At 40.7% G+C, this 24,440-nt stretch overlaps 3 protein-coding genes across 4 annotated transcripts; 2 read left to right on the forward strand and 1 right to left on the reverse strand.

The window, feature by feature from the left end:
• The first annotated feature begins 141 nt into the window (after window positions 1–141).
• On the forward strand, window positions 142–4,321 carry LOC131444292 (spermatogenesis-associated protein 7-like). Its single transcript, XM_058614470.1, has 11 exons — window positions 142–169; window positions 1,310–1,415; window positions 1,552–1,599; window positions 2,181–2,275; window positions 2,786–3,003; window positions 3,095–3,140; window positions 3,304–3,398; window positions 3,472–3,522; window positions 3,644–3,718; window positions 3,814–3,871; window positions 3,953–4,321. Exons 2-11 carry the CDS (start codon window positions 1,322–1,324, stop codon window positions 4,091–4,093), a joined length of 921 nt encoding a protein of 306 aa, XP_058470453.1. The 5' UTR covers window positions 142–169; window positions 1,310–1,321; the 3' UTR covers window positions 4,094–4,321.
• A 922-nt stretch (window positions 4,322–5,243) lies between these two features.
• Window positions 5,244–19,838, forward strand: ptpn21 (protein tyrosine phosphatase non-receptor type 21). 2 transcript variants are annotated; one of them, XM_058615085.1, is made up of 20 exons: window positions 5,244–5,605; window positions 6,261–6,554; window positions 7,723–7,892; window positions 8,306–8,403; window positions 9,546–9,622; window positions 9,737–9,807; window positions 10,098–10,185; window positions 10,362–10,450; window positions 10,996–11,083; window positions 11,462–11,541; window positions 11,662–11,769; window positions 12,298–12,358; window positions 12,500–12,581; window positions 12,710–14,235; window positions 15,361–15,501; window positions 16,275–16,490; window positions 16,728–16,856; window positions 16,939–17,173; window positions 17,923–18,083; window positions 18,185–19,838. In XM_058615085.1, the coding sequence occupies exons 2-20, from the start codon at window positions 6,375–6,377 to the stop codon at window positions 18,311–18,313; spliced, it is 3,729 nt and encodes a 1,242-aa protein (XP_058471068.1). In that variant the 5' UTR covers window positions 5,244–5,605; window positions 6,261–6,374; the 3' UTR covers window positions 18,314–19,838. The 2 variants fall into 2 exon arrangements, with proteins under 2 accessions (XP_058471068.1, XP_058471069.1); XM_058615086.1 differs by lacking the exon at window positions 11,662–11,769 and having other exon boundaries at window positions 5,245–5,605.
• Window positions 19,839–19,935: 97 nt separating this feature from the next.
• fam98b (family with sequence similarity 98 member B) lies at window positions 19,936–23,479 on the reverse strand. The gene is made up of 8 exons (XM_058615087.1): window positions 23,301–23,479; window positions 22,994–23,142; window positions 22,075–22,203; window positions 21,802–21,977; window positions 21,344–21,424; window positions 21,105–21,221; window positions 20,753–20,920; window positions 19,936–20,662 (listed from the first exon to the last, which is right to left on the reverse strand). Exons 1-8 carry the CDS (start codon window positions 23,336–23,338, stop codon window positions 20,447–20,449), a joined length of 1,074 nt encoding a protein of 357 aa, XP_058471070.1. The 5' UTR covers window positions 23,339–23,479; the 3' UTR covers window positions 19,936–20,446.
• Window positions 23,480–24,440: the final 961 nt, after the last annotated feature.

Consider the following 24,440-nt stretch of genomic DNA (forward strand, 5'->3'; position numbering starts at 1 on the left):
ACATGTAGCTACTATAAGATGACTCCAGATGTCACCAGAAAGTGTCTTTTACAATTGCAATAAATTTTCTATTCTTCTGATTCTGATATGCAGCCATTATTACAACACGTCTGCTGCTTTATCCACGGGGGGGCAACTGGAGCCAATCCCAGCTGACGCAGGGCTAAAGGTGGGGTACACTCTGGACAGGTTGCCAATCCATTGCTGGGCCTACATACAGAGACATACAACGTTCATACCTATGGTCAATGAGTGTCCAATTAACCTCTACATGTTTTTAGACTGTGGAAACTAGAGAACCTGGAGAAAATCCACACACACATGCAGAAAGGTCACAAACCTGGGTCTTTTTGCTGCAAGGCAACACTGCTAGCCACTACACCACCATCTAGCCCCCTTTACTTTTTAATAATAATATTCTGTGCTGTATAAATGGCAAAACTGTAGTGTGAAGCACTTTGAGTGTCATCAAATCTAGTAAAGTGCCACCGCTGCTTGGCTTATTTGCTCATTTGATACGTTTCTTCAACATGTGTTACTTCAACAAGCAAAACCAAGAGAGGTGGTTTGACCTGCAGGATGATCTCACCTGTTGCGTCATCACCATACAATGTCCTGTCCAAGTCCATCCGTCCATCCGTCCATCTTCTACCGCTTAATCCTCCACATGAGGGACGCGAAGGCTAGAACATCTTCTAGGTTAGAAGAGGACAAAGATGCTCCCTAAGAACCAGATACCACTTTGTCTGTGTGAGAAATGTAACATACGCAGACACAGTAATTCCTGAACAATGTAACACAAGCAGATAATCTGAGACATTAAAGTTTCCATTTGAATTATAAACTCATAGATAAAATTCATTAGCACAATTTGGCTGATTGGAAACGGTGAGTACATTTATGTTACATTACAGTGTATTGTAATCATAAAGCATTTTTTGAATTATTAAACTGTTTCTGGTAGAATGCCCCTCGTTTAAAAGTAATGGGAAAATGCTGCCATCTGATCAAAGGTATGGAATCATGGAAGCCAGTGTGAATGCTGATAGTTCTCTTGTTCTTGGTGCCTTTGATCTGTACAGATCACTTGTCAGCGTCAGACAAATGTGTTATATTATCGCCATAGTGGTGACGTAACTACTTCAAAATGTGATTGGGAACTTTGACCTGTGGAGGGCATCATTGCACATTTTGGTGTTCAGCCTCCCAGAAGTAACTGGAAGAAGAAGAAGCTCAAAGTCAGCATTTATTCTACATTTTCAGCTGTAAATCCGACATTTTGTGGTTCAGTTCAATGTTTGGTTTTCAGACTGGATCAGCCATGCAGTTTAACAAACCTCCCCTGTCCAGCAAGTTGACACAGTCCACAATCAAAGACATGCTGTATCACCACAGAAGAGTTTACTCAGCCAAAGGTATCAGAATCCGACATGGATGGAATACATCATGATCATTTATTGATGAATGCTTAATATGATGAGTATGTAGCTGTTTCCATTACCATCTAGATCAACATCTGTTGTGATAGTCTCACATTTCTGCCTCCTACAGCTGTCATTGATACATCAGCACCCAAATGCCTGATACAAAGTGTAAAATGTAAGTACCCAAGTATGAAATATTAAAAAACTAAGTAAGTTAAATCATTTTCCCCTGTCTGTTCACATGACGAGTAAGCAGATACAACCTTGACTGTTAGGCGACTGTATATCTATGCAATGAAGCTTCAACATCAGCACATTCTTTCTTTCTAGAATCATTTCTTTTGCGCCAATGTTGAATATGAAGTATTGGCAAGCACAATCTGCTTTTGGTTACTTGGCAAGTGGCCGTACAGATGTAAACGATGTAAAGAGCCTGCTTTTGTGTATCTGTGGTTGCAGTTGTGCTTTGGTTTAAGCCATTGTTTTAAGTTATATTGATTCTATTGTTTTGAGCACAGTGAGGTTTTTGAAGCAGGACAAATATCATGGTATGCAAGATTTTCTCTGGCTGCTTTTACTGTCAGCGACGACCTGTTCTGTTGGTTACTCTCTTGGCCCGTGATCAAAGGATGCTGCAACCTTAAAAAAAACAAAAAACAAAAAACACATCAAATATGGAAATATACTGCTTTGTAGTTAGAAAGTGCAGAAGATATTAGGTTTGGTATTCATGTCGTTTTACATACCTGCTTACAGACAATGACCAGAACAAGAAGGATCACTTCAGGGAAGGGAGTCGTCCTCAGTCAGCTCAGTATGTCTCATACAGCAGCAGAGCCTCGTCAGCCCAGGTGAGACATCATCCACAGTCACTGATGTTTACGCTCATCATTTAATGCACCAGTAGAAAATGTGTTGTACGTGTGAAACATTCGATTAAACAGAGGTTTATTCAAAAGCTCAACGCAAATTGTCCTTCAAACTTTTTCAGTATGTACGTCTTTTGTTTTCAGAGGACATTTGTTACAATTATCAAACATAAAACATACGTAGGGGGAATAACACATACAATAAATGAATGAAAATAAAAAATGACACACATCCACATCCATCATTTTGAATATTCTTATGTTCCAGTAAGTCATGGGGAAAAAAAACATTGTAATTTGTGAATAAACTAATTTCAATTTCATGCTTTTACCCACTTTTACCCAAATTCCATCAACATCTTGCTTCCTCCATGAGCAGGCGGTAGATATTTTTTTTTTAGCCTCAAGACAACAATAACTGAGCAAGGATTGTATATTCTCTGGAATCACAAAGTCAAATGTACAATATTTTATTGAGTAAAATGTTGTCAGAGTTGCCACAGGACCTCCCAGCGCACTGTCCAGAAGCCGTCCGGCGTAGACCTGGTCCAGAAACACTCTGAGCTCTTTACCCAGGACAGGCCGTTCACCCCAAAGATCCTGAAGTCAGACACGAGTTCAATCATGGAAAAATATCGCTGCTACAGAGCGCCACAAAGGAAGCCCACTCAGGACTGCACCAACTCCAAACAGGAGACCAGTGACAGGAGGTATTTAAACATTTAGCACCAGTTTATTCAGCATATGCAGCACGTGTGTCCCATGTCTTGAAATATGTTGTCTTCTATATTTTCTGTGCAGCAAAAAAAACACAGAAGGTGCACAGGATGCTGATGAGCCATCTCAGGTAATTTCATTTTGCATGTATTGATTGTCAGTAAGTTTCCTACTTCTGACTCTAAAAAGGATTTTCAGTTTACAGCCATGTTTCACACAAGCCAAAATAAACATTTCAACATGGGAAAGACTCAAAACTATTGAAGTATTTTTATTATTGTTTTGTTTTATAGGGGATCATTACAGAGTGTTCTGAGGAGGAGTTGAATGGCACATATTTATCAGCATCCAGACAAAAGAGTCATCCTTTCTGTGACTCCTCATCCAGGTAAATTTGTAGTTAAAATAGTATGTTGAACTTTAATGTAAAGTTGTAAATCTCTACGAATGTTGTTTTCCAGGGCATCACTCGAAGGCGCAAAATCTCCCATTGTGATGACAGTTTTTGCAGAGTAAGTTTGTCTGTGTAGGTCTTTTATTGAGATAAAAAGCACTTCTATACGTGCAAAGATTTGACCGTGTGATGTTTCGGTTAATCTTGATACAGTTGTTCTCGTTTTTTTTCCTCTACAGGGAAGAATTTGAGTACCTCAATTTTATTTTTGCTGTAACAGAGGATATTTTATCCAGGAAGCATATGTCTGACAGGTGTGTTGACATGTTTGGGTACCAGCTATCGGAGTAAGTAAGACAGTTGCCTTTTACAGTCTCCTAAAATCATCCCTGTCCATGTTCTCTGGAAGGGTCCTAGATCGGATGATAAAGAACCACATTGACATGAATCGGCTTCAACTCGATGAGGTGAGTATGTCATTTTTAAGTCAGAATTCAGGATACGTAGCCAGTAACTTCTCATGCATCTAATTGCATTGCTTGTTTTAGGGTAAAATGCGCCATCTAGTGGAAAAGCTGCGTGGATTTCTTAAAGAGCCAACCAACATATCCACCTCCAGTACACCAGAGCTTACAAATGATCTGCTTAACTCACTCATATCATGTCTGGAATCTGGGGGAAACCAGTGAAGACCAGTGAAGACCATCGAAAACAAATGTGGTTTCCCTCAGTGAAGCAAAGTAATTCTAGGGACTTCATACCGTTACTTAATTAAGTGCAAGGTCACAAGATAAAGACTCTCAATCTATTGATTTCATGAGATTGTGGGATATTTACAAAGGTTGGTAATTCCATCAACGTAACATTCTCTGTCTCAATTCATTTGAGTTCATTGTTTACGAAATAAAAATTCAAGTTGTCATAATTTGATCACGTTGGATTTTTGTTCTCCACCTCAAATTGAAAAGATTTAAGTCCATTCCCCTGTTTTCTTCTCGAAGTGTAGGTTCAGATGAAAGAAATTAAATATTTTTCTATAAGTAAAGCTTCGTAAACAATGCTGTAATGTGACAAAGTACCGTACTCAAGTACAAAATTCATGTATCAGTACTTTAATTTTTTATAACCACCATGGCTCAATTCTAACTCATCACTTTTTTAAATACTTTTACTAATAAAACTCAAGTACATTTTATATCAGAAAATTAATTTTGATACTTAATTACAGTAAATGTCATTTACTTTAAGACTTTTACTTAGTATTATAAAAAGTGACTTTTTTTAAAGCCTTCCCTTTAATAAGCATACTGGAAATGTATCTCTTGGTATTGTAAAATGCAGATGCATACTTATAGATTAATAGTATATTGAACATTATTCGGGTGTTTTCTAAGCAGAAATGTAAATTCAGTCAAAGGAACATTCTTAAATGCTTGCATCTTGTATTTTTAAAACATTATTTAAAATGGTCAGGGCTTATCCAGCAAGGAAATATGCACAGCCATTATTTTGGGACCGGACCTTAAACTTGGGCTATTTTGCAAACATTTGCAGAGAAAACTCTAATGATGTTCTGTGTGTGCAGATTACAGCTGTCAGAGGACGTTAAAGGTAAAGTGACAGGTCAGCGGTGGAGAGCAGCTCCAGGCAGCTGCGTCCCATTTGTGGCATTTTCACCACCCGGCATTCCAGCTGTCTGATGTCATGGCTCGCAAAACCTCCATGTATTCCTCCGCCGCGGAGGAACTATAGTGCACTTTAAAGCGGCAGGTCAAGCAAATGCGGCTAAGTCTACTTCCCTTACGAATATATAGGGGTTTTCAAATACGCCCGTTTGTATTTGTGGAGTTTATTAACTCGTGAAGCGGAAGTGCCCAAACTATAGAGCCGCCGCGGATGTATACGGAATACACTTGTTGCTCTTCCAATCCCAGGAAGCGAAACACGCTTGGAACTTGAGTGAACTGTCGGACCAAGAGGCATGGGGTGCAATCCAGAAACTAACTTCAGACAAATTAGCCACCTATAGCTCCGAGAAGTGTCTCGAAAGTAGCCTATCTGTTGACCAGGATAGTGAAACCTCCAAAGACTGAATCCTGAGTGGGCTACGAGGTTGCACCTGTTGGAAACGGTGAAGGTTTCTGCCCCAAATATTTACCGGCGACGTCAGCTTCCCAAGGGTGTCGTCTATTTGCTGGGATGTAAGTTAGCATGCTAGCGTCAAAGCTACAAGGATTTGTACACATTGGTCATTACTTTACTTATAATACTGGTGTAATTGGTAAAGTGCCACGCATTTCGTACACATATATTTGAAGGCTGAGCATTACTGAGGTAAGCGACCTCGATAGTTTGTAATGTGGTGTCGAAAAACAGGGATTTTGCATGTATTTTGCTGCGTATTGATTCAGGTAATTCTTGAGTGTTTGGGTCTGACTAATCAGCGGAAGGGGATTAATGTAACCACAACCTTTCGGAAAAAGGCAAACAAATGTCAGACTTGCGTTTATTTGTCAAGCAGGGCAGTCCACTAGAAATAATAGAAACGTTTAATTATGACATCTTAAGGTAAATGTTAATACAACCAATTTGGTAACTTTGGGATTACTTTACGACAGATATTGTTTTGGTTGCCCAGCTGTGAGTACTACATTCAGTCTCGTAGGCATGTCGTTGGTATACAATGATTAAACGGGTTGGAAAGAATCCCTCATTTCATATGTTTACAATAAAACCAATCATACACGCTCTTGAGTAATAGGTTAATGTCAGTTATGACTTTTATTCCATGCATGCGGTCTGTCGTTTAGTGCTTTGGTTTTGGTATGCCATACACTTTTCCATCTTGCTTTCCAGAGCTGTTGGCTGATGATGAACCTTGCAACATTCACAAAACCTTTAAGAGGACAGCGAGGAGGATAATCTCTCAGGGCCAAGTGAAGACCTTCCCCCTCAGAGGAAGCGTGAAACATGCCCTTGCCATTTGGCTTTAAACTCAAAAGGACTAGAAGGTATACTGTTTCAAGCAAGAGCTGTCTTGTCACTCGGATTCAGCAGCTCAATGGAGAGTTTGTTGAGTTTACACTTTCAGTGGAGAGCACTGGACAGGAATGTTTGGAGGCAGTTGCCCAGAGACTGGAGTTAAGAGAGGTATGTGTGTTCTTTCTGCAAATACAAGTGCTGATTGTTGTCTCTTGTTTTAGAGTCACCAACTCGGCAAAAAAAGATAAGTTGTTTTTGTGGTGTGCTTCTTGACTCGTGCTAACGTAATACTGAAAAGCATTATGGTCATATAATTAAATCTTTTAATATAGGATGTTAAATCACATTCACTATATATATTTATGCCATTAACCAACTCATCACAAAGAACTACAGTATGTCAGTTGGGTGTAAACAGTTGTAACCTTAAGTGTTGACCATCATATCCCTTGCAAAATCAATAGTAGAAATCAATAGAAGAAAATGGTAATACAGCCAATGTGATGTGGAAACAATAAACATGCCATTTATGACACAGATTAACAATGCCGTAAGGCTTACTGTATCCTCTCCTTGATCAGTAGCTTATGCAGCGTGTTAATTCAGCTTCAGTCCTTTAACTTGTTACGTGGACCAGATTTTAATTTACTTGCAACCTCAAACCTAAGTCATTATTTCACAATAATGTAAGAAAAAGTTCACAGGGGTAACTTCTCTTGCCAGTGGGATGTGCGACAGTCACAAGACTCGCCATTGAGTAAATCTAGAAAGCTATTTCTGTGGTTAAATTTCTTGGTCAACATAATGATATTTATTGTATATGTGACTAAATAAAAAAAATGGCATGTGTGATGTAGATCTCACGCAGTGTAATAATATTGTTCTTGTCTTTAATACAGTGCTGCAACTCAGTTATTTTCATCAGTGGTTAATAATTTGATTATTTTCTTGATAAAGTTATTTGCTGTTCTGTTCCTAAATGATCAGCAAAATATGTGTAAAAATGTGGATCAAATGACAGCATCCTTAAATAGTTTCTGTCCTTAAACCAGAGATTTTCAGTTTACTGTCATAGAGGAGCAAGGAAATCAGAGCATATATGTTACTTTATTTATACTTTAAAAACTCACTCAAACTTGTTAAAATATAATCAAAGCAGTTGGTTAATAATTTAATATTTTAATAGCTATTAAGTGATTAATTGAACCCCTTCTTAAATATATACTGTACGTTTAGTGAGTCTACTTTGTCTCTAGTGTAATTACAATTTATCAATGTTAATTGTTGTCCTTTTTGGTGAAGTGTAACATGTCTGCTTGCGTCCTTTGCTTGTTAGATAACGTACTTCAGTCTGTGGTACTTCAATAAGCAAAACCAGCGGAGGTGGATTGACTTGGAGAAGCCACTGAAAAAGCAATTGGACAAGTATGGGCTGGAGCCCACTGTGTACTTTGGAGTTGTGTTTTATATACCCAGTGTTGCCCAGCTGCAACAGGAGATTACAAGGTAATGCTCCATTAGAGGTATGATGAGTTCGCTTCTCTAAGCTACTAACAGTACTCTTGACCTCAATCCAAAGCCATACATTTTAGTTGTGAACTGGATGCCAAGCAAATTGTAGGCAACCACATCAGATATGTTTTTGTTTGTCTAAATAAGCTCTGCTCAGGCAAAGGTGGCATTCAAGGCTCGAAATAGACAAAGCTACGTAGAACCAATTACCAGCGTGTCTGCATTAGTGATGCCATCTATAGTGCCAACTGCCAAGCAGACATAGTGGAAACCAGTATGATGGTGTAAATATTGTATCTCATAGGTGTTTTGTTACTACTGCATTTGTTACAGCTGTTTCTGCATACCTAAATGAAGTAATCATGTTTGGTTGTTGGCTGCTTGTCTATTACCTCTACTCCCCACAGATATCAGTATTATCTGCAGCTGAAAAAGGATGTTCTGGAGGGCAGGATCTCATGCTCACGAGAACAAGCTATACGTTTAGCTAGCCTGGCAGTGCAAGGTAATATCAATATTTAATACGAGCCAAATAACATAAATGTTCAATGGGAAAAAGTGTTAAATTCACTTTAATTCTCAGACAAGGTAATTGCTAGGGCTAAGCACTTCAATAAATTGCATCTCGATATATAATTAGGAGTCGCATGTTTAAATGATCTACATCCAGAATGACTTGCTTATTTACTTATTTTCAGAAATAAGGTGGTTGGTGCCAGATTATTAAGTGTTCTCCTAAATTAAATCACAGGTTTGTTACGTATTGGGTGTTGGCAAACCCAATTGTTTCCTTTGCAGTTACCCTTTTAATCATTGTAGTGAGTGTGTATTTCTATGGTTATAGGGATACAATTTGGCTAAAAACCACCACTATCTCCAACTTTTAAAGTTTTTTTGAGTGTAAATATTTTGTCTTTTTGGTTAATGTTAGATTAGGTTTAGATTAATGCTTAGGGTTGGCATTTAGGTGAAATGGTAAGGCGCTAGGGGATGCACTATATCTATCAGTGTGTTGCGTGTGTGAGAGAGAGCGACACACATCCTTCCTCTTTTGCCCATGCAGAAGAATCTCAAACCCCACTGACAAAGTTATAAAAGGCACTGCAGCTTACTGACCTGGCTGTTAGCATAGCAGAGCTGCTGAGATCACTTACTGTTACAGCCGTGTTCAAATAACTGACCGACCTGCTATATGTGTCTCATAGAAAAGCCTCATGAAATGTCTTGCAAGTACTCCCAATTTTTTTTTTTATTATAGATGAAGCTGTCTTGCACTTGGAATTGGTTGTGCTGTAAATAAACTGGTCTAGTTCACCGAGTGTGGTATTTTGGAGTGAAGGGCAGTTGTAGCTTTTGAACATGGGCGATGCCTGGGATGCTCCAGATAGTTGTGAATGCAGCCAGCAGGCAGCCTGAAGCTGTGACAGTTTTGGACCTCTACGTTGTCAGACACTGAAGCAATCGCTCTTAAAATTAGTCATCATGATCATACACTCCGGCTACAGCTTTCTGTAATTCTTCAATGTCTAATTTGCTCTGTACTTGACGTAGATATAGACATGTCATTTAATTTAAGTGGGTATCTGTGTCATGTATCATGTCCAATTGTGTTTATTCACTTGCTATGTTATATCTTTAAATTCACAGCTGCTTTTGGAGACTATCGATATGACAATCGATACGATTCACAGGAGTTCCTCCAGAAGTTTGTGCTGTTCCCTATTGTAAGCGGTTTTTTTTGCTTGCTTAACATGTTAAATGAAGGAAAGTCTTAGATATTGTAGACTTCATTTGTGTTTTATACCAACAATAAGGCAATCCTGACTTTGTTTTTGAAGGACTGGATTCAGGATGAGCGAGTACTGGAGGAGGCCACTCAGAAAGTGGCTCTGCTATATCAGTCTTTCAGGTGAGCAGGATTTCAAACATCGTTCTTTTGCATCTTTCCAAGTAGATTGTCTGTCAATGTTGGGATAGGATATACAGTATGTAATACAGTATACACAATCCCTGTTATTTAAATTGAATGATTTACAATGGCTTGTAAAGCACAGATGAGGCTAGTCTTGTTTCCTTTTAACCCAATTTTACAGTGTTTGTTTTATTCAACACATTAAATCTAACTTCTGTAAAGAACTGTGTTATTGGTCTTGATCTGTTAAGTACCTTCATTGCTTGTTTCCTCTGATACATTTTCAGGGGTTTGTCTGCACCAGAGGCAGAGATGTTGTACATGCAGGAGGTGGAGAAAATGGAGGGCTATGGTCAGGAAAGTTATCAAGCCAAGGTTGGTCTAGATTTAGAGCCAGATCCATCCTGTAATCTCCCACAGCCCAGACCTCAAGGAAGTGTAAAACTGTGTGTTATAGTGACTTCTGCACAGCTTTATTGAAGAACTATTGGGTTGAAAATCAATCTAAATTGTTTATTCTTACATTAACAAATGCCCTCTTATCTTAACAGGACAGTACAGGCGCAGATGTCACCATTGGATCTTGCCTCGAAGGCATCTTTGTCAAGCACAAAAACGGAAGGCCACTCCTTTTATTTAGGTAACCCTGGAAACAAATTTGAGAATGCTTTGTTTGACTTCTGTGTCGGTCAGGAAATATGGCTAACCTCTCAATATGAAGCATTGAATACAGGCTTTGTCTGCTAACTTGTGACTCTCAGCAGTAATAGCACTGAATCAGGTGATTCCGTCTGTATGGTCTTTTTGTGGTTTAGCTCATGGTCATTCATGGGTGAGGTTGTCTTGTGTAATGCATTTCTTAATGCATTCCAGACCAGAACCTGGCCTGAGAGATGAGTCAGGTAGACAGTAATAGCTAGTAAGGATGGTGGGAACATAATGTCAGTCTTGTGAGTGAGCAAACAGTCGTGACCCAAGCTAAATTGTATGTACATACCATAATGAATGCCATATAACATTAAGTTGACTCCCACATGTTTATGGGTTTTTATTATGCATTGTTAAGAGCAGTCAGTCTCTGTTAAAATGCTGTGAGGTTTTGAGACTGCAATGACATCATGTGTTTGGTTTTTCTCCCCCCCCCCCTTCTGTCTCTTTGCCACTGTGCTTTAATTGGCTGTGTAGGTGGAATGAAATTAACAACATGAGTCACAACAGGTCCTTCTTTGCCCTGGAGCTTGCCAACAGAGAGGAGAGTGTTCAGTTCCAGACCGTAAGTCTATGCTTCCATTACAATCTTCTCTGCTCACCCCATCCCAAGGGACATTGTGATCTCTTATTAGATTTAGCAACGTTGGAAATGGCCTTTGTGGTGGAGACTACCATCAGCTGTTTCCAACAATGCACCTGTATATTTGTGTGCCTAAGTAACTTGGATCATTTAGGTATGAATGATAAATAATGATAATGATGAACAGAAATTCAGTATAGATGTACTGGCAGGTTTACAGGGAATAAACAATTACACCACTTGAATGGAAAACTCTTTTCAGACTTTTGGACGCCACTATAGGCAACCATACAAACACCACATCTGCACAAGTTTTCTCACCATCTAATTACTTTCTTTTTCTTTTACTTTTTTTCTTAGGAAGACATGGAAACCTCCAAATATGTGTGCCGGATGTGTCTGGCCAGACTCAAGTTTTATAAGATTAACAAGAGTAGTCTGTAAGTGTTTTTGTTTTTTCCCCCCTTTTTAAGACGTCTCGCCTAGTTCCTGTCTCTTTGTTCCTTGTCGTCTTGTGTCTTCTCTCTGGTGTTGCCTCACTACTGTCCTCCTCTCTTCAGAGAGGAGTGTGACCCCCTGCCTTCTGAGGGCTCCCAGAAGTCCCTTCTCACTCTATCCTTTCCTCGCTTTCCAATGCTCTCTCGTCCCTTTCTGCCTTCTGATAAGGGGTGAGCAACACAATCAGCCACCGCCTACAGTAGCCTATCAAGCAGGTGCCAACACCTTTCCCTTATACGATTGCTCTAGCTAACAGAAACTGTAGCGAATACACTCTCTGTATCTAATATGGTTGCGGGCTCAGAAGCAAGTAGTTACTTTTTATGCGATAAATAAAGTTCATTGGGTATCGTCCTTTAACAGGGCACATTATTCAAACCTCATGAGCTGTTGAACGCCAAGTTAGAACTGTGTTACACCAACATTTTTACAAGTTGTGTTGAAAGAAAAGCAAATTAAAAGCATTTGCTGAACTCCTCTGATGCACTAAGGTAACGTGCAGTAAGTAAATGGTGAACTAGATGAGTGTTGAGTTTTAAATTTGAAACTTTGGTGTGTGCTCCAAAGTTAGACACCAAAAATGTTGTGTAGAAACCCCTTATGTTATCATATATTCCTTATAAAAGGAAAAGTATAATCAACAGTACTACGATTTGGTTATGTCACCTTTTTTTGACCCATATTTCTTTTCCAACCAGACAAACCCAGCCCACAGTTGTAAACCCGGTCAGACGGAGATCATCGACTAGAATATCTCTGGTAATGTTCATACTTGTTCCTACACACTTTTCAACATCTGTGGTGAATGGTGCATATTTAAAAGACGTATAGATGTTAAATGTGTCAACAGTATGTGGATTATATGAGCAGTAACTGAATTCTTCTCTTGTTGAATTACAGCCAAAGCCTCAAGCCTACATGATGCCCCCTCCACAAATGCACTACAACGGCCATTACACAGAGCCTTACACATCATCACAAGGTAACTGCTGTGTATAAAGAGACTTCGATCATCACATAGTGCTATTTTGTTTTTTAGACTGCGATGCTTGCTCCATAATCACCTAAATACAACTATGTAATTCTCTGCTCTTTTCTCTACTCTTACAGACAACCTGTACATGAACAGTCAGAATGGTTATTACTACCACTCTCAGACCAGCTTGGATTGCCCTCCTCTTGAATACAGTAGTGGAGGACGTTTACGTAACGGCAGTGTCTACAGTGCCCACAGCACCAGCTCGCTAACCAATCCTCAACATTACCTTCAGCCCTCACCCATGTCGTCCAATCCCTCCATCACTAGTGACATCACCAGGCCGGACTACATCCCCTCACATCGCCACAGTGCTGTCATCCCACCTTCCTACCGTAATACGCCTGATTATGAGTCAGTAATGCGTCAGAAGAACAGAGGAGTAGGAGGGGGGATGATGTTGTCTCAAGAGCACCGGCAGAGTCACTCATTGAGGAACCTAAACATTGGAAATTCATACGCCTACAGTAGACCAGACCCTCTAGTTTACAGCCAACCAGAGATAAGAGGGGAACATGGTGGAGCAGCCCACCACCACCACTATCCTTTCCATCTGGGCTCCAGTTTTAACAGCCCCTCTCCATATCCTTACCCCACAGAGAGGCGGCCTGTTTTCGGAGCAGTCAGTGTCCCTGAGCTCACTAACGTCCAGTTGCAACAAGCTCAGGAGTATCCCGCCCCCAATATCATGAGAACACAAGTGTACCGACCACCTCCCCCCTACCCATATGCCCATCCTCGGCCTGCAAACAGCACACCTGACCTGTCCCGTCACCTGTATGTCAGCAGTAGCAACCCGGACCTGATCACGAGGCGTGTGCACCACTCTGTCCAGACTTTCCAAGAGGACAGTCTCCCTGTTGCTCACTCTTTGCAAGAAGTGTCAGAGCCTCTTTACTGCGGACCCCCACCCAGACAACCATACCACACTCAGAAGCGTAATTCCATTGAAATTGCTGGACTGACTCAAAGTCTGGAGGGAATGAGAGTCAAAGAGCGGACTGTGTCTTGTTCCGCAGCTGAAATTGCAACTCCTCCTCCTCCTCCAGTGATGCTTGGTGGTCAAGGCTCAGAGCTCAGTGTGTTCTTAGAACACACAAAGACAGAAGAAAGGGCTGACATAAAAGAGGATGTACATTACGGACACAAAAAGTCTCTCTCAGATGCCACCATGCTGGTTCACAGCAGTGGTGAAGAAGAGGAGTTTGAGGATGACAGTGGACGGCACACTCCACTTTCTCAAGATGCAGTTGCGGCCACTCTTCCTGAGCAGGCACCCCAGCAGCATCACAGCTTGACCTCTCTTTCCTCTCTGCCACCTCAGCAGCAGACTCACATTGAGCCACCTCCTGCATATCCTATAGGCTCCTCCCTTAGCCCCTCTCTAGCCAGCTCCCTGACATACAAGATTCACCCTCTGATCCAGGAGACTGAACCTCTGTACCTGCTGTCAGACTTAAGACAACCAAGGATTATGCCCTCAGTCTCAGAGGGAGACCTGAGTGGTCAGGCCAGGCTGAAGCCTAAACTAGACTTCAAGAAGAGACCAGTGTCTGATGTGCCTCCTGGGAAGAAAACCGTGGAAGGTTTGCCTCCTCCGGTGAGTCTTGTTCTCATTCTCCTCCCATTAATTGAGTGTTATTTATGTTAATAACGTAAGTTAATTATGTAATTAGCATGATGCAGTGGTAGTTTTAAGCGCACACTATTCATCATTCAAAAATGCACCAGTCCACGATCTATAAAGATATTTAATTTATTTTTACTTCACGTCATGTAGAAAATCATAAAAATATTTGCAGACTTGCAGATAATTAATCAGTCATACAGATCTGTGAAGGTTGTCTTTTTTTTTTTTTAATTCTTTATTTTCGGACTGCATCAATTGCAACACACAGACATTTCTTTTCAAACCATATAAAACAGTCACATTTTTAGTTTGGGAGACAAAGTATACGAATAATAATAAAATACCCATAAAATAAACAAACAAAAGAAATAATACTAAGGGAAGAAAATAGAAGGAAAACTGGTCATTACAAAATGTTATATCCCCTCCAAATCATAAATATCATTTACTATATTTATCCATTGCTGAATTTTGGGAGATTCAGGGAGTAACCAATGTCGTGTGAATGCACTCAAAAGTATCAAAATGCAAAACCTAAACAAGCTTGTCTTGTTTGAAAATGTGTTTCTGTCTACTAAAGATTTCCAGACATCTGTGAGATTAATAAGATAGCAGCTAATCAGTTTGTTTTAAACATGTCTGGAAAGTATTACTGTAACTTATTGCAGACACATTAAAACATCAACACGGTCACACTCCATCTTTATTTTTGGTCCGTGAACACAGGGTAGTAATAGTCCGACGAACCCCAGAAGACAAAACAACTGCTCAGATTTGTTGTTTAATTTTACATGCAACACTGTTGCATGCGTTATTATTTTTTTATAGTAACATGATGTTTGTGACTCATGTCATGATAACAATAGACTGCATACGCAATGCATTTCAGGCACTGAATGATGCAAACAGGCTCATTCTGACACGGATTGAAAGAATGAAGTTGGCCTAACTCGGTAAACCAGATCAGTGACATTCTGGTTGAAAACACCTCGGCGAGGCCGTGCCTTCCCTCCCCTCTTCATACTAATCCTACTCAGTCAGGTTCACACATTCATCCTCACTTTTTCTCTCGACTCCACTCGGTTGTCAAACCAGGGCATGAAGAAAGGATCGAGGTCAGAGGTGAAGAAGATGGGCCCACTGAAGGTGGCAAAGCTCAACGGGCTGTCGGTGTCCAGGCAGCCAATATACGACGAGCTCAAGGATGATCCTGAACAAGCCTCTAATGACGAGAGGGTAGGGCACCGCGTTTAATTTGCTTGTCAACCACAGGTTTTTAAAACAGTAACAAATGTTATGTTTAGGCATTTGTAGCCTATAATATAATGTGACTCATTTCATATACTGTATTACCAATCTTTTGGGCAAGAACAGTGGTTTTTGTTTGCTTATTTTGCTTGTTTGTCGTGTAGTAGCCTCAACAGATCTTACAAGTAGGAGCTACTTGTTTTGTTTGTTGGTATGAGGGACCTGCTGCTGGATGATTACTTGTTTTGAACGATGCATGAAACATAACACTTTGTCATTACTTTTCAGTGTTCAGAATCCTGATGTGTTTTGCTTTCACAGTGTTGTGTGTTAAATTTAAATATAAATGACCCTTTGAGCTAATTCAGTTGTTAAATATGCTCACTGTAAATCTCAAACTTGAGTAGTTTTAACAAATTGTAGATTTCTAAGAAACAGGCACATTGTTTTTTTAAAGGGACAGATCAATTTTTATTCAAATTTCATTTCACCTTTCAACCGAAACTTGCACTAGTGTACTGTAAACTGCATTATTTCCAGTAATAGAAAGTAAAACTGCAGTAATAGAAAGTAAAGTATGATGTCTTAGTTTCTGTGCCGCTGTTAACTCATACAATATGGAATCATACTTTTTTGTAACACATTATTTGTGTAAAATAAACCGAGGAACTCAAAGAACTAAAGTCAAATGGAAGTCAAGTAAATCAGTGCTGCATTGTGCATGACAGTGATGTACTGACTGCCACCTTTCTTGTGTACAGTGTAAATCGCTGGAGCAGCACATGGACAGAGGTGAGCTGTTGAAAGAGTACGAGACAATCCCAAAGCGTCCTGGAGGGGAATACACCATCGCCCAGCTGCAGGAGAGCGGAGACAAAAACCGCTTCCAAGACGTGCTGCCTTATGACAGCACCCGAGTGGAGCTGGTTCCCACGAAGGAGAACAACACGGGATACATCAATGCGTCACACATCAGAGTGAGTTGTGTAGAGATGAAGTAGAGTGCTCATGCCTTTGGAAAAAAACACTCATGTACAGGATTACGTACACATCCTGTATTTGTGATTGTTCTTTTAGTATTTACTGTTTGGTCAATTCACTGGGCTGGTCAGCTGTTCTACACACAATTACAGTGTAGAAGGCTGGAATTCTCCACAAACTCTAAATAATGAGACATGATGGAGGTTTTAACAGATACTTGTCTTCCTCGTTAGATTACAGTAGCAGGACTGGAGTGGAACTACATCGCGTCACAAGGTCCCATGTCAAACACGTGTCAGGACTTCTGGCAGATGGTGTGGGAGCAGGGGGTTTCCATCATCGCAATGGTTACTGCTGAAGAGGTGCGTTAACTTTCATATTTACACTTTCATCGCTGCCCTTTGAATTTCTGTTATCACTGACCTTTCTACTGCCCTCCTGCAGGAGAACGGCAGAGAAAAGAGCTTCCGGTACTGGCCACGACTTGGCTCGCGACACAACACGGTGACGTACGGACGCTTCAAAATCACCACCCGATTCCGCACAGAGTCCGGCTGCTACGCCACCACGGGACTGAAGATCAAACACCTCATGACGGGTCAGGAGAGGACTGTCTGGCACCTGCAGTACACAGACTGGCCTGATCACGGTTGTCCAGAAGACTTTAAAGGCTTCCTCAGTGAGTGCAATCAGTGACCTTTTAGAATAGTTGTGCTTTTTTTTTTTTAAATCAGGTCTTTGGCACATTATCAAATATGGCCCTTGTTATAAAAAAGTTTGCACACCCCTGGTTTAGTATAGTATGTCGTCTAAAAGCACACCAAAACGTCATACTATATAGTATGTCGTCCAATATGACTGAAAAATGTCATACTATAGTATCTTGTCCAAATGGTAAGGAGTTTAAAACCAGAGTCCTGGGTTTGAAACACACCTGTGACCGACAGCCATATGCATTCATCTCCTATTATGTTATTTGACTTTAGTTGTGGAAAGAAAGGCAATTTTTCTTTTCATTTTTCCACTTGGTTACATTTCCATATAAAAATGATCATTGTGACAATGAAAATGACCTTTTTATGCAAGATTAATTATGTCCAGATTTAGTTTAGGGAACTTATTGTCTATAAGTACCATGTTTAAAATGCAGTATATACAGTGTATGTATATACCTATATCAGGGTTTCTCACTCCTGGTCCTGGGGAGCCACTGTCCTCCATGTTTTAGGTGTTTCCCTGCTCCAACACACCTGATTTAAATAAATGGCACATTATCAGGCTTCCGCAGAGCTTACTGATGAGCATTTGAATCAGGTGTGTTTGAGCACGGACACCTCGAAAACGTGCAGGACAGTGGCTCCCCAGGTCCAGAAGCGAGACACCCAGACCTGAATAAATCTCACGAGAGCAATGCTCATCTGTTCCCAGCATACCTTGAGGAGGTCCAGTCTGTGAGGAGACACACAAACAGCATCAGCGACCCAAAGAACACAACTCCACCTGTACTGGTCCACTGCAGTGCTGGAGTGGGACGCACTGGAGTGGTCGTCTTATCAGAGATCATGATAGCCTGTCTAGAGCACAATGAGGTAACACACACACACACACACACATTTCTCATCTGTGTTTCAAGATAAAACGCTGCGTCTCCCTTTTGTCCCGCTCATACTCGGCGTCTCGTCTGTTTCAGCCTCTGAATGTGCCAGAAGTGCTGTGGAAGTTGCGCACTCAGAGGATGATGATGGTTCAGACGTTGTCTCAGTACAACTTTGTCTACAAAGTCCTCATCCAGTACCTCCGCAACTCCAGGCTGATCTGAGCCTCAGGGGCGCGACTCGATCGCAGGTGATTTCAGGGTGGAACTTGTTCCAGGTCAAAGCCAAACTGCACTGTGATGGTGTTTCTGCAGGATCCTCTTTTAATGTAGCAGTCGGTGCACAGTGGACCCTGTTCAGGCCAAGTATTAAAATCAAGCAGGGCAGAAGGAACAATGAGTGGATTTATATATAAATATATATAAAAAAAAAAAAAAAAGACGCAATGCCACATGAAGGAGCATGAAGACTTAAATCCTGCCTTTTGACAGTATTATATTATTTTTACCTACATTACTGCTTAATAAAGCTCCGCACTTTTGTAGTACTCTGCTGTATATATTGAACCAATATTAAGCTGCATTTATACGGGCGCATGTTTTGAGTTGAAGTTGATTTAATGAAGGAATTTTCTGTAGTGATTTAAAGAGAAACACTGAGTTGGTTTGACATGAAGGTTTGATTACGTTTAAAAGAAGTGTTGGGTGCCGAAAAGAGCCAAACGTCTGTTCCTGTGTTACAAACTGCCTGCTGAAATTTGACCCAAGGTTTTTAATGGAAGTACAAACGCAGGTTTGACAATAAATCTGTCGTCGAAGTGATGGAAGAGAAAAGTCAGGATTTTTTTGGAGGGGGGGACTGGGAAATTAATTTTATACTTTTGTTACTGTTTTTATGGTGAAATCTTACATCACCTCAGAGTGCCCATTTTGAGCAATTTTAAAATCAGTCTGGGTTTTTTTTTTTTTTTTTTAGACGGTGCCTAAATATCTGCATTTCATGTTGGAAATGCTTTGTTTTGTGTCATGTGAAGGATATTTAGATGTTCGTCTGTCTCTTCAATGATAATTAGCCCCCATTTTAAAGAGCATGAAGGAGGTCACGCGTCTACATCGGGTTTTAAGATCGCCTCTCGTTTATCCGTGTCTTCTGTCACACTAACATGCTCATTTTCACTCCAGTGAGAAACCCTCTGTTACAAACCGCCTCTGCACTATTAACACGGACACGCGGCGTGTTTACGTCCTGCTGCAGCTGTAAATTATATTAAAGATCACAACAAAGTGAACCTCTGCAAGAACAATTATTTAAAACAGTAAAATGCAGTTCAAGGCACCAGGAAACTCAAAATGTGGCCAAAGTGATTTTTTTTTTTTTGTTTTCCCTGATATTTTTGCTGACCTGGTGAATTTTCTTTACTGAAACTGGAGAAAAATTATACATTTTAAATGAGTATTTTTCTGACACACGCCTTTTTTTATATATATATTTAGTGTTTGTGGTTTTAAGATAATGATTGAGTCTTAGTGTGGAGACTGAAAGGAATGAGGTGTAACTTCTGTCCATGTACAGGTCTGTTGTTCATAATGTAAACAATGTAAAATTCAGCTTTAATGAATATTGGTTATTGTACAAAACTGTAAAAACTGTATCTACTGAAGAAAAAAAAACAACCCTGTATTAAATAGGAAAACTTTAAGTGTAGAAAATCTTTACAACCAAGAATAAATATTTGTCAACAACCATAAACCTCTGATTTTCTCAACTGTTATTAGTCGATGATGCCACCGTGTGGTAGGAATTAGCCACTGCACCCAGTCTACCATAGCTGACAATAAAAAAAAACAGAGTTTACGGTTTATTTATGGGTTTTAATTAAATAAATTCAGACTTTAAAAATTATCATCTTTACATACATGATATGTGAGAAAGTAAGGCAAGAATGAATACTTTCTAACTTGACAGGAAAAATAAAAGATTCAGAGGACAGATTAACTTTTCTGTTATTTTTCTCTAATCCTTTTACATTGACTTCAGATTATCTCACTGACAGCAGTGTTGCCAGTTGTCTAAAAAAAATGTGGTCTTTCTAGAACTGACAACTGTTCTACAAATGTTCACCCCAAACACAAGCATCTGTAAATTGTTTGTTAGCTTCCTATGAACAAAGAAAAGTACTTGTAAATGTTATGACCGGTATTTTCAAACAAAAACAGTATTCAAAAAAAAGTAAACTAATACAGTAGAAAAGAGAGAATTGAAAAATTGTTCAAATGCGGTTTTCCTCCGTAGAATCACAGATAACTGAGAGTCCATGTGATTGAATCACTTCACGCGCTACAATGTAGGAAATAATACTAGTACCGTCCTCTCTTCCCTCCATGGTTCCATCGATTTCCTCTCCAATCACCTCCACCACCTCTGCCTCCATATCCCCTGCCGCCGCCTCCTCTTCCTCCTCCTCTCCAGCCTCCTCCACCATCTTGTCTCTTCTGCCATGGTGGCATTTCAGGAGGCGGGGCATGTATCTCCGAGGGACGTCCTCCTCGGTCTGGCACTCTCCCCATCCGCACCTGTACATGAGAGGGGAAACAAAAACGCTTGCTTCAATCTGACGACGGCTTCAAACAAACGTTCAGAAAGAGGGGGAAGTTTTGCTGAACCTTGTTGACGGCACAAGTGGTTTTCTCTCTGCTGGAGCCGCTGCTGGTCTTCATCACGTTGCAGAGGTCTTCTCTGGCAGCTAGAAGCATGGCCATGTCCACTTTGGACTGTGGCCTCAGGGAGTGTCTCTTAGGCTGGTACGCCCTCGCCATGCTGTCCACCTTTACCTAACAAACCACACAAACGCAGCTTTAGCACAACATTTGGAAGAAAACTTTTCAAGTGCCAAGCCCTGGACGCAGTCTTCTCGTTGGACAGATACAGGCGTTGAAACCTCATTGTCTATTTTGCTGTGTTAATGAGGTTTAGTGAGGTCACAGATTTGACAGCGGGAGCGTCACATGAACACACCTTGGCTCTGTCCGACCATCCGAATGACTGGACTGTGACATCCAGCCGCTTGATCAGCATCCTGCGCCGACACTCGTACTCCGAGGACAGGACACTGTTGATGTCCTGCAACCTTGCCTGCAGAGATAAAGAAAGTGCCTTACAATAAACCAGCACTGCAGCGTGACACTAATACGACACACCTCAGATTTTAAGAGCGAATATTAAAAGGAGCTCGTTTCAGACGTTAATCTGCTTACCCACTGCTCTGTGCTGAGAGATTTTGTCAGCACTGGGCTTCCGATGGAGGCACCTGGAAGATCTTTGAGTAGGTTATCAACCTATGACGACATCCACAATGTACATAGTCTTCAGGACAAACACAAAAGGCAGATTATCCAATTTATATGACCATGGCTATTTGTTTCTTAGAACAAAGCTAATCTGTTGGTTAGTAACCATGGATTCCATATAAGGAACCTAAGAACTGAGGTCAACATGGAGGCGGACAGAGTTAAAATATGTGGCGTGACAGGGACACATTCTTACTAGTGTAAAGTTAGTTAAGTTATACGTTAACCCTCCAGCAGTAAGAAAAGTGAAGATGTTTTTCTCCACTGGTCAAACCTAGCAGACGAAATGGAAGCTCAACCCTGGCGGTTTATGATGGTGTTGATGAACTGAAAGCCTGTAGTGCCGCAGAATCACACGGTCTCACCTTGTTTTTTATTTGGGGGAGGAGTTCCGCTGCGTCCGATCCCGCCGGGTCTGGCACGTTCAGCGTCTCACAGATTGTTCGAAGCTCGCCTAACGCTGGATTCTCTTTGTGACGTTGATCGGAGAGTTGTTTGCTCTTCACAACCTGAGCTGCCTGGAGCTCTGAGCTGAGAAACACTTTAAAAAAACACAATCTTTAAGTATTGCGGAAGTGAAATATGCAGCACAGGGAATTACAAAAAAAAAACAAAGCGAGAAAGGAAAGATAACATACACACAAGCTTGAGATGTTCTGTAGTGTTCTTCACGTCACCCTTGAGGATCCCTGACACTACTTTGTCATAAGGACAGTGCAACTCCTTCAGCAGACCGCTCATCTCAACCTGGAGCCCGTCCATGTCATCTGGAAACAAGGGACGGGTTTCAAGTGAGTCGAGCATCCACAATAATAATGTAATGCCTTTCAAGATACTGCAGTCGCTTTACAGAGGTGGGGACAAAAAGACAGAACAAACTAGGGACAGAAAACAAAGTATAGTTGTCATTACACCACGTAAAAAAAAATCTTTTTAAAAGTGTAACAGATTTATTAAACAAAGGAAAAATAAAAATGTGCACAAAAGCTGAATTACAGATATCTGGAAGTACAGTTTTGATTAGTAAGAATGACGTTGCAGATGTCGGTAGTGAATACTGAAATAATTATACTATTTTGATAATCGATTCATTGGTTTGAGTGTTTTTTTCTTAAAAGAATTTAAGCAGGTTATCACCTCCATCCAAACGATTGCTCGATTAATCGTGAAAATAATCGTGAGCTGCAGCTCTAGAGAGGATTCCCTGTGGTTCAGGGTGCAGTTTTTGACATCAGTATTCTTATTTGCAAAACATAATGCAAAATGTGTGATATTTAGGTTTTAACAAAATCGCGCCTCCTGAGATTGCGATTTAGATAAAGTATCTATTACTTGATCAGCCCTAATAATTGACAGACATTATGGTTAAGTGCAGCCCTAATAGGGAATATCCTGTCTACCCAGATTAAATGTTAAAACCGCTTGTCACCTGTATCTGTGCACCATGGGTGGATGAGGGTGCAGGGCACTGAGGAGGATGATTTCGTATGTAATGAGGAAGGTTAGCTGCTCTACTCCTCTTCATAGAAAAGACATTGATTGAGAAGTATGGCTCACCTTGGCCGGATGTGATGCTTTCCTCCAGGTCACACAGCGGCTTCAATCTGGACACCAGCCACACACACAGGTCCAGATACTCCTGCGAGGACAGGCCTTCCTCTGCGGCTCCGAGCAGCGCCTTCTCCTCCAGCAGAGGCCCGTCATACCTGAGGAGTCATGTGAATAAACAGAAAGACAGGGGTCACACTGCAGCTCTGTCCACACGTTCCTTCAGTCACTCTCTCGTATTTGCAAACACGCGACAGAAAGCGTGAGGCTAACGTCAAACAGCTAACGTTAGCATGCTAACGGCGAAGCGGCTTACCCCAGCTGCTCTAACGAGTCCAAAATGTCGCACTCCATCGATGAGTCCGCGGTGTTTTTACGCGTCTACATCAAACGTCACCACGGAAAGGTTTGAAAATGGGTCAAAACACACACACATTTCGCATCCATCCATTCATTGGGAAGTGTCTTCTTCTTCTTCTTCTTTAGTTAGGCAGGCGAGACGCAGCTATGGCGTGTTGCTGCCCCTACTGTTTGTTATTAAGACCTACATCAAATCCATTTGTACAATCCTGTTTTGTGAAGATAGTCCACCAATTTTGTTGTTTTAAACCAATAATTCAGATTTAGAAGTATGCTCATATTCAAGTTTCCTGAACAGGAGTCCTTCTTTGACTGCAGTATATTCTGCACTGGAGAAGTACATGTTTATTGTCTCACTTTTTAATCCGTATTTCTGACAAAACCAAAATACGGAAACAGCGCCCCCTTTTCCTTTTTTTCGGAAGCGGAAGTGGCATATAACAACCTCAAAATAAAAGTAGCGTGCTATCTTATTATCATGCATAATAATAAAAACTTAACATACACTATTATGGGCTACCGTTTTCTTTTTACAGCCATGTATGGTTCACATTTATTTATAGTGAAACTATAACAGCTGGTTGTTTTGGGAGAACGTGATACATAATTATTATTATTATTTTAGCTGAGCGTGTGAATGCACATTGTGGAAAACTTTTACCCGAATTACATTCCCTGTCTAAATAAAGAGCATCTATAAAGTCCCCAGCAGAGGTCCCCATCACACACAGTCAAGACGGACACGGCTTCAAATCACAATAATAGTGTTAATAATCATTGAAAATGAGAACTTGTGAAGTTATGACTTCAGCGCTGATGTTTAGCCACAGGGTGGCGCAGTTATTACATGAAGAGTAGACTTATTTCAGGTTGTTTTAATGGAGAGCTGTAAGGTCATACAAAAAAGTGATCACAGCCAAATACGACAAGAGATGAGGCCAGAGCCGGCCCAAGGCATAAGCGAACTAAGCGGCTGATTGGGGTCCCGTGGCCACCAGGGGGCCCCAAGAGCAATTCATTAAAAAAAATAATTGGGAAGTTGGAGGGTGGGCATTGGGAGGGTATGGGGGTTATTGTTGGGGTTTTCTTTTCCTTT

This window comes from Solea solea, chromosome 18, assembly GCF_958295425.1.
Source record: "Solea solea chromosome 18, fSolSol10.1, whole genome shotgun sequence".
NCBI classification, from domain to species: Eukaryota; Metazoa; Chordata; class Actinopteri; order Pleuronectiformes; family Soleidae; genus Solea; species Solea solea.

Excerpts from the sequence above, each read along its gene's own strand:
- LOC131444292 (XM_058614470.1), top strand. The coding sequence starts at position 1,322 with ATGCAGTTTAACAAACCTCCCCTGTCCAGCAAGTTGACACAGTCCACA. Across the intron at positions 1,600-2,180 it reads CCTGATACAAAGTGTAAAAT|ACAATGACCAGAACAAGAAG; the intron begins GTAAGTACCCAA and ends ACCTGCTTACAG. Across the intron at positions 3,141-3,303 it reads ATGCTGATGAGCCATCTCAG|GGGATCATTACAGAGTGTTC; the intron begins GTAATTTCATTT and ends TTTGTTTTATAG.
- ptpn21 (XM_058615085.1), top strand. The coding sequence starts at position 6,375 with ATGCCCTTGCCATTTGGCTTTAAACTCAAAAGGACTAGAAGGTATACT. Across the intron at positions 9,808-10,097 it reads CTGCTATATCAGTCTTTCAG|GGGTTTGTCTGCACCAGAGG; the intron begins GTGAGCAGGATT and ends ATACATTTTCAG. Across the intron at positions 14,236-15,360 it reads TGGAAGGTTTGCCTCCTCCG|GGCATGAAGAAAGGATCGAG; the intron begins GTGAGTCTTGTT and ends TTGTCAAACCAG.
- fam98b (XM_058615087.1), bottom strand. The coding sequence starts at position 23,338 with ATGGAGTGCGACATTTTGGACTCGTTAGAGCAGCTGGG. Across the intron at positions 23,143-23,300 it reads GACTCGTTAGAGCAGCTGGG|GTATGACGGGCCTCTGCTGG; the intron begins GTAAGCCGCTTC and ends ATGACTCCTCAG. Across the intron at positions 22,204-22,993 it reads AAGCATCACATCCGGCCAAG|ATGACATGGACGGGCTCCAG; the intron begins GTGAGCCATACT and ends CCTTGTTTCCAG.